The sequence below is a fragment of the Xiphophorus hellerii genome, chromosome 8 (assembly GCF_003331165.1).
Source record: "Xiphophorus hellerii strain 12219 chromosome 8, Xiphophorus_hellerii-4.1, whole genome shotgun sequence".
Taxonomy (NCBI): Eukaryota; Metazoa; Chordata; class Actinopteri; order Cyprinodontiformes; family Poeciliidae; genus Xiphophorus; species Xiphophorus hellerii.
In genome coordinates, this window is record NC_045679.1 from 24,293,907 (window position 1) to 24,302,996 (window position 9,090).

Consider the following 9,090-nt stretch of genomic DNA (forward strand, 5'->3'; position numbering starts at 1 on the left):
CAAGATATTCATATATTTAACTTGTCCCTGTACCTTTTACCACTTAACAGATGAGTCAGTCAGCAGCTCTAACCTGCGCCCCTCCTGACCCGTCCTCTCCTAAGTGAAATTACAGCTGCACTATGTAACTTTTATAAAAAATATCTCTTTTTTTCCTCACATATTTCTTAAAACTGTCATGTTGTGAAAGTATGGCATGAGAGATAATCTGTGAAAAATCTATTTCCTCTGCTTTCTCAAAGTGCTAAAAACAACCAGTCAGTGGCATCCTTCTTCCCTCTCGCTCTGTGCTATGCTGCAGCTAGCATGGCCTGTTGTAAATGCTCAGTCTAGTTAGCATAGCTACCAGTGACAGCAAATAAACGATTTTCCTCTAATGACAAGTTGTTTTTCCACCATTAGCACATTTAGCAGTGAATGAATGATGTTGATTGACAGCACTAAGACCCTCCTACTGGTTCTAATTGGTTGTTTTGGCCTGGAATGTTGCATTACTTTAGCCAGCAATAGTAGTTCAGGGAGGAGGTGGAAGAGATTGATTGTTTTCACAGATTATCTGTCTCATAACAAACTGTCACGACAGGGTGACAGCTTTAACAAATATGGAGAAAACATATATTTTTATTGAAGTTATGTACTGCAGCTTGAATAAAATGCAACCACATAGCATTTTTTGAGAAGTCTGGATTGTTTTATGTATATTTTGCATGTTGCCTATGACTGCTGCTCGTGGCGAGAAACATTTCAGTAAGCTAAAACTAATAGAAAAAATATAAGTAACCTACTTGCATATCGTATGCAAACCGTTGGATGTTAAATTCATGAGCAGTAAATATTGTGCTAGTTATCAGTATTGGACCAAAGAAAGCAAGGCAGTTGCAAGCCTTTAAAATTGTAACGCTTTTGGTGGGTCAGATAGACTCAAGAAATTGTAACAGCAACTGCGTGGGCGGGAGGGGCCCAATTAAACTTTTTGTCAGGGGGCCCAAGATTCCTGGCAGCGCCCCTGGGATATGCTGTAATTATGTAAAACTGTCATATAGCTGTCTAAAAATTTTTTTTAAATATCTGACCATTTTCCATTTTTACTCAAGATATGTTTGAGTGCCTTGGCTGAAGATAAATTGATTATCTGATTGTGTGAGTGGAAAAACTTCAGTTGTTTCCATGAGGTAAAATGTGTTTGGATACCAAGTGGGGAAAGAATTGCATGTTTTCCAGCAAGAAAAGTCTTTTAATAGAAAAACACTTCATGCCATGTTACTTGCAGACCCAGAACACTACATGAATAAACAGGAAGTCAAAAACTCCCTCAGGACAGCCGAGTTTTAAAACATGCCCACATACAGATAGAGCATCCTAGCTTCACTGATTGTTCTCTTTTTGGAAAAGGGGATTTTACCCATAGAGTCCTCTTTGACTCTGGCGTGGGACTCTCATGTAGGGTTTTAATCTCAACACAAAGACACTTAAACACGTCTTAATTTACGAAAAGGATAAATCTTTCTCCCCACTTCTTCTTAAACTGTTCAGGTGGTAAATAAGAGTCCAGAAAAGTGAGAGACACTATTTATGTTTTGGGCATACAAAAATCTACAGGTCACTTTTCTACTAAGATATCACTGAAATCTTCTAAGTTTTTTGAGCCAACAAAATAATTTTTAAAAAGCAACAATTTTATTTTGAAACTTTTATTCAAATATATATATATATCTAGATTTTGTTTTTGCCACCCATTTGCTTTGAACTTCACAATTTTGGGCCTTCATTGTAAAAAACTAAGACACAACTGATAACATTTATTGGGATTTTATGATAGATTCACGTAAAGTAGGCCGTTGTTGTAAAGTGTTTGGAGAAATGGCTTTAAATTTTTAATACAAGTTTAAAAAAAATCTAAAAATAAAGTGTCGTTTGAATTTGGCGTAATTTAGTATACCTTTAAATAAAATCCACTCCAAACAACAAGCTGTTCCTAATTGGTAAATAGAGTCCACATGTGTGTAATTTATCTCAGCTGCTCTTTGAAGGTTGCACAGATTTGCTACAGAGTTTTAGAGAAGAGGCCATAAAGTTGTAGAACCCCAAATAATAAGGCAGGGGGGCTGGATATAAACGCATACCACAGGTTTGAGATTTTTATATAAAAATATAACTTGAAAGCCATGAGTGACTTTTATTCCACTTCAAAATTATGTGCTACTTTGTGTCGGTCTGTAACATTCAGTTCCAATAAAACACATCTAAGTTTGTGGTTACAAAAAGGCCAAATGTTAAATAGATTTGGGAACATGGAGACATTTACAAGACATCCCCGGTGGAGGAAAAAGTTTAAAATGGGTTGTTGCTGTTGTGTTGAAAGTTGACTTGTTTTCACTTTCAGCACCCCATAATGAAACAGTCTTTTGTACATTAATTATTATAAATAGGAATCTTAAAGGGATTTTTAGGAAAACCTCCATCACTTGCTTACCCTCCATGAAATGATTAGGTGAAAAATAAAAGCATTTCCTCTGCTGTTTCTTACAAACACCAACCCACACATGCAGATTTGGTTCGCTTGATTTATTCGTTCATTTATTGTTTCACACAACATCAGACTTTTGGAGTGTTATGGCACGAGTTTGAAGCTTGCAGTACAGTAACTTGACATGGTTTATGATCCGACTCAGACTGCTTGTTGAGTCCTAAAAGATACTCGGGAGACGGGGTTAGATTAGACAGTTTGGGTTTGTGAAGTTTGAGGGAATGTCACTCATTTTTTTCTGCTTTTATTCAGAGGAGGATTTATTTTAGGGTGTCAGGAACAGGGACGGGGAGCTCAGACATTTTGGGTGGCCTTGTCAAAGAGCACTTTCAGCTGCTCCTTGGAGGTGGCCTCTTTCTGTTGCATCAGCTCGGCGTGCCCCTTGGTGACACCCCAGCTGTCGGGTTTGGACATCGAAGGACAAAATGGCCGCCCGGAGGCGGGCTGTAGTTTCTCCCAGTATTCCCGACGGGCCCTACACACAGGACCAGATCCCATTAGTTTACACATTGATCCTTTTACTGTTATTCCCAAAAGGGAAAGGATTTAAAACGTAATACTTTAGAGAATTATCTACCTGGCTCTGACCCAGGGCTTGGTATGCAGCTCCAAGCCGGTGCCCCATTTGCCGTGCTTCTCGGAGCCGGCAGGAAGGAATCCCCGCTCAGGTTCCAGCTCTTCAGAAACAGCACGGATGTGGTAGGGCTCAAACCCGCAGCACCCGCCGATATAACGAATGCCGGCGTTGTACGCATCCCGGGCGTATTTCTGCATCTCCCATCTGGTCAGGATTCTGGGCTCCAGGGCTGTCGGGGAAAACGTATGCAAATGATTCTGTAGTCGCAGTTTATTGTCAGTGGGGCTGGATGATACGGCTATAATAATAGTAATAATAGAGAAACTGAAACTGACAAAAACAATAGGTTGACTACCATAGTCAAACATGTTAAAATTAGCTGCAACAAACCTTGTAAATGGCTCAAAAATGCAGCTAGGAATTCTATAATGTAAAATAAATAATAAAGCAGGAATTTAGGTAATTTAGTAAGAATTTTTTTCAATATAGATATTACAATTCAGATCTTAATATCGGATCAATGCATCCCTATTTTCAAGCGGTTGTGAAGGACGGTGGCAAAACCTGAGACTGCTGCTGTGCGAGTTACTCAGCAGGTAGTTGCTAGGTAACCAATTAGTGAGTGAGTTAGTTAATGCCACCAACGTTGCGAGGTTGGCTAAATCCTTTCCTCTGCCTACATCCCCCAGAATGCTGTACGGCTCTAGCGCGTAGTTCAGTGACGTTATTGAATATTCTATCCGACGTGTTATCTGCTGATATTGATTACGTGTCTATCGCGATATATATTGCTACTGATTTATCGTCCAGCCCTAACTAACTGTCAGTGTCTGTGGTGAGAAACAAAGCGAAGTTGAAGCGCTCACCGAACGGGAACTCGGGAAGATCGATGAATCCCTGTCGGTTGCAGTCGGGAGTGTGGTAGCCCAGCGGCTGGGTCATGTAGTGGGCCTTCAGCCCGGCCTTTTCCACTCCCTCCTTCATCAGCTTCACGGTCTTCACGCAGGTCTCTGGGTCAAAGTGGCAGTTGATGCCGACAATGTTTGCCCCTGTGAAACAAATGAATAACTCTGTAACGCTACTACACTGGCAAAACAGTGTGTTTGTTTGTTGTTGTTGTTTTTTACTTTTTTCCTGCAATAGTTAATGTTAGTGCAGAAGTATTGTTCTTATTCCAAGAAGTAAACATTGTTGTTTTCCACTGTAATGTGTTGAAATCACCAGCAGAGGGCAGCACAAGCCTGCCATCCTGAAAGTTAAACTTGAAACAGAGTAAAAAGTCATTGACACCTATGAAAGTTAGTCCTCAAATATGACATTAAGTAAGAAGCTACATTTTTATTTGCATGACCTGTATTAAAACCGAGGTCTCATGCTGTAAACTACATTCAAAAACTGTAAAAAAAATAAAATAAAATAAAAAAACAATAGGAAACTGAACATTAACCAGAGGCAGTAACACATACCTTAGAGTGTTGAATTTCAGTCAATTTTAGTCAGCAATTCATAAAGGATGATTATGATTTTCAAACTGTTGTTGATTTTTAGACAACATGAAAGTTATTTGGAACTTCATCTGCTCTCAGGATGTTAAAAGATTTTGTAAGAGTTTTCTAAACTGTCATAAGTTTGATGTAAATTGCCTGAATGAGGGTGACAAACTGTTTAGGAGTTTGACATAAACTGTGTAATATAAAAGGTGAGTCAATGGTCCAGTAGAGGGAAAAAAACAGATATCTCTTGTACATCGCTGATTTGTGGGGGGGTTTTCTATCCCTATTTATTTGTTATTTACAAATCGTTTATTCCAGGAGTTTGTGCCTCTGAATAAATCTCGTCCTGTGCCTTTAGTGCACTATATGCTCTTCTGATTTGTGAACTGATTTTTATTGTCATTGTCTTTTCACAATAAGTCATCTTTGTTGTTCGGCAATACTACACACTACATTCCTGCACAAGTGTAATTGTACGACACTATAAGCAAAAGTGCCACTTATGACTGAAATACAAATCTAAATACGTCTGCAGAGACCACTGGAAGAAAACACTGGCAGCTTTAAATCCTTAACACCCTCATTTGTAGGCCACATACTGCATTCCATGGTTTCGAAACCAAACTTTGACTTTCCGCAGCAGAACTTTGTGATATGAAGACCAAAAGCAACACTGGCCACATTTAGCCACAGTGCTTACATAATCCGGTCAGGTTAGGAATACATATATTTTGAAGATCTCCATGTGTGGTTCAGAATCCACAACCAGAACATAGAAAGGGTTTTTACCCGACAGGCTATGACATGACCGGTTATGAAAAACCTTGTTACCTGCTTTCACAAGTTTGACGGCGCATTCCCCAGGACTGACTCCATTCAGGTCTCCCTCGGGTCCGATGCACAGAGTCGCAGCCACGGGTTTTCCAGAGGTCTTCAGAACCTGAACGGCCCACTCAGCCTCCTCCACGTGCTCAAAGTACTGAATGGGGCAGAATGGACGAGGAAAATCTGAGTTACAATCTGTGACGACTCTTAGGAATAGGAATCAAAGCACTTGAGTGCAGCAACAGTTAGGTGTAGTTCTGGTGATGTTTGCACCTTTGGATTTTCAGAATACAACTCACAGACTTTTGAGTAAAGTTTCAAAATTATAGGCACCCCTGGAGCAGTAGCACCCCCATAAAATTTTCAGAAGGTTGAAAAAAAAAAATTTAATAAAAAATTTTGTAAAAATTTAAGGTGGGCACAACTAAACTAAAAAAAAGGGAAAACAAAGAAGTAATAATAATATTTATTTATATTAATATATATTGAATTTTAGTTTTGATTTTATAAATTAATTAATTTATTGGGTTCTACAACAACTACAAGATGACTTTGTAAGGCTTTCTAGGCCAACATTTTTTAAGAGGAGGCCATGGTCCCCCCTTGCCCACCTTTTGGGGACGCCACTGCCCTGTTGAAAATGTGAACAAAACCTGTTATGGAAATGCCAATCTGCGTCATATTTCTATTTAAAATATCCTGGTATGTGAAAAGAGCTTATGATGTCACACACTAACACGTTTTCCAAGAGCCTTTTGCATAAAACACAGGCCCACCGTATCACACATCCTTTATTGTACTTCACAGTATAAGTATGGGCTTTTCCACATATTAAAGTTTTGCTTAAGTGTTTGTTGATGAAAAGCTCAATCGTAACCTCGTCTGACCAAAGCGCACAATTACAGTTGAGGATCATCTAATTAACAGGAATTATTAGAAGTAACTATCATCGTGACCCGGGATGTCGTCAAAGACAATTATCTTGCAACATGGAACTGAATAAACACTGAAATTATAGATTATGAGATTATTCTACTGCAAAATAACTGATTCAATGTAAGGCTTTCTACCCACCTTTACGAGGCATCTCATTAAATGTAGAGGGAACTACACCTTAACAACTTTCATTATGAAAATGATTGCTTTTGTTGCCCTCTTGTGGACATAATCAGTCCACTCACCCTCAATCACAGCAAGTGTTTAACCTCCATATGGTGTTGATGGATTTTTAGTTTGGGAGGGTTTTGTGTGTTGTAGGCAGGGAACACTATGAACAGGAAGAATTAAAGGAGAAATAAAGTACCAACATTAAGGCATAAAATCAGAAAACTGCCTGCATATTTAAGGTTACCTGTACGTTTGTTTTTGTTTTGTTTTTTTGTTAAAAAAGGAAAATCCACACAAAGATATCCTCATTGGGATTTTAAAATGAGACCTCCTATCGGTGAGGTGACAGTGCATTAACACATGTAACAGTTTTCAATATGGAGTATCCGGGCAGTTTCCCAAGGCGACATTAGAAACGTGGTTGGCAGAGTGCCCGAGAGCTACAAAATAAAATATATCTTTTCTATTTTTTGTGTCCTGAAAAGGTTTGCTGCTACTTGTATGCATGTGTAGCAGAGTAAATTTACCCTTCCTTGTGATCTGGGCAGTAGCCCAGGGCAGCATTAGAAAGGGGAGGGGCACCCAAGAACTACAAAATATATTTTTTCTGTCTGTGGTACCCTGAAAAGGTTTGCTATGTGTAGTGGAGTAAGTTTTACTTGCTTGCTGAATACTAGGAAACTAGATTATCTGCGTCCTGCTGAAAAAAATAAAAATAAATCAGACAATTGTTTGCATTTTAATTGGTTGGGGGGCGGAAGAAGGAGGGTCTTGCCCAGGGGACTATTCCTGCAAGAAACTACTAAAAAAAGTTGGTCATAATAATAAAGTCATTTATTATCCAGAGCTATATGGAGTAGTTTGTCCACTACTGGACTGCTAGGTGGCTCAAATTTTAGCTTGACTTTACATATGAAATACCTCTTTGTGCTTCAGATTTTCACGTCTTCTCAACACCAGCTACGTCTTGTGTCCGTCACATACCTCTGCGATCAGGAAGTTGACATTTTTCTTGACGAAGACGTCAATCTGCTTCTTGAAGATGGCCTTGACGTCTTCCTCGCTCTTACAGCTGAGGTACGAGGGCGTCTGCGAGACTCCGCCCGCCACCAGAGCATCGCCCTCGTCGGCCACCTCCCTGGCCAGGTCGCAAGCCGCCTCGTTGATTTGCTCCCCCTGAAGGTTCACGAGGAGAAAAAGAAACGCTTCACTTTTACATTTAGCTCGAGAGCAACCCTCATGGTTCAAAGAGGAGCGTCGAAGCCCGATGAACTTTTTTACGTTACAGTTATAGTTATAAATGTATTTTATTGTGATTTCATATGATAGATACGGAAGAGGGCCACTGACAAAAAAGAATTCAGACTTTAATCTTCTGAAAACAAAAGTCGGAATTCTGAGACTAAATATTTCTGAGAGAAATAAGTCAAAATTAATACTTTTTTTCTTAGAATTCTGGCTTTAATATTCTGATTCTTGGAGTCAAAATTCTGAGATTAAAATCTGATTTGTTTTATTTTTCAGTATCCCTAATCCTTCTTCCGTAGATATATAAACAAAAAGTGGAAAACACATTGTGCAGCCACCGATAATGTAACAACGTAATGTAATAAATTCCCAAATAATATTGCATTTTTGAGCCCATGTCTTTAATAACATAAGTTATAATGTTATTCACAAAACATTGAAAAAATGTTTTATTTGAAAACATAATAACTGCAGCCAATAATGTAATAATAAACAAATGGACTGGATAAAAAGCTAAAGCTGGTTAAAATGGTGGGCCAGATTTGGTTCTAATGGCCTACTCAAAGTCCATTTCTAAAGCCAGCAGAAGATCTGTGACAGAAAGTAAACATCATCTTTCATTAATATAATTTAATAAAGCTATATGTATATGTGAAAACTTTCAGGAACTGTAGCTTACAGTGAAGCGCTGAGTGTTCCCTCTGTTCTCCAGTTTATCATCGCTGGCATAGAAGGTGAAGGTCTGCATGACGTTAGAGCCAGCTCTCAGGAACTCCCTGTGCAGCTGCCGCACTGGAACAACACGCCGCTGTTAGCGCATCGTCTCCACCGGGAGTCAGGAGATTAGAAGACAAGAAGAGAAAAATAAAATAAAAATAAAAAGTACGGAACCATGCAGTTTACCTGCTTCGGGGTATTCGGCCGCGGCCTCTGGAGTCCACGGCCCCGCTTTCACGTAACCTCTCTTCTCCAGGGCGAAGACAAACCCTCCGTCTCCGACGACCACCTCTCCTGCATCCAGGCGCTCCAGAATGCCCTGCGCGCGCCACAAGAAAACGTAAAACACAACGCTGTTTGACATCATTTTAAATAAAAAAAAAAAGTGCAAGAGAAAGAGTAACAACATTTTAAACTGAATTGTGCACATTACTATTCGGCTCTTCGCCGTGCGCCCTTACTTTCTTTGGTGCCATGGTCTCCGCGGACGCCTCCTCTCAGCTGCACCGTTGCTCCGAGTCTGGGGGAAAGGATCCGTGAAGGCATCCATGCTGCATTTATAGTTCAAGACGGGAGCGCAGCCCCTGATGTCACAG

General features: G+C 39.7%; 1 protein-coding gene across 1 annotated transcript; it reads right to left on the reverse strand.

The window, feature by feature from the left end:
* Positions 1–2,550: 2,550 nt before the first annotated feature.
* Positions 2,551–9,090, reverse strand: bhmt (betaine-homocysteine methyltransferase). The gene is made up of 8 exons (XM_032569832.1): positions 8,956–9,090; positions 8,681–8,813; positions 8,457–8,569; positions 7,514–7,705; positions 5,429–5,576; positions 3,971–4,153; positions 3,105–3,333; positions 2,551–3,002 (listed from the first exon to the last, which is right to left on the reverse strand). The coding sequence occupies exons 1-8, from the start codon at positions 8,968–8,970 to the stop codon at positions 2,822–2,824; spliced, it is 1,194 nt and encodes a 397-aa protein (XP_032425723.1). The 5' UTR covers positions 8,971–9,090; the 3' UTR covers positions 2,551–2,821.

Coding starts and splice junctions, on each gene's coding strand:
- bhmt (XM_032569832.1), bottom strand. Junction 4,154..5,428: donor CGTCAAACTTGTGAAAGCAG/GTAACAAGGTTT, acceptor TTTGTTTCACAG/GGGCAAACATTGTCGGCATC. Junction 3,334..3,970: donor TCTTCCCGAGTTCCCGTTCG/GTGAGCGCTTCA, acceptor TTTCCCCGACAG/CCCTGGAGCCCAGAATCCTG.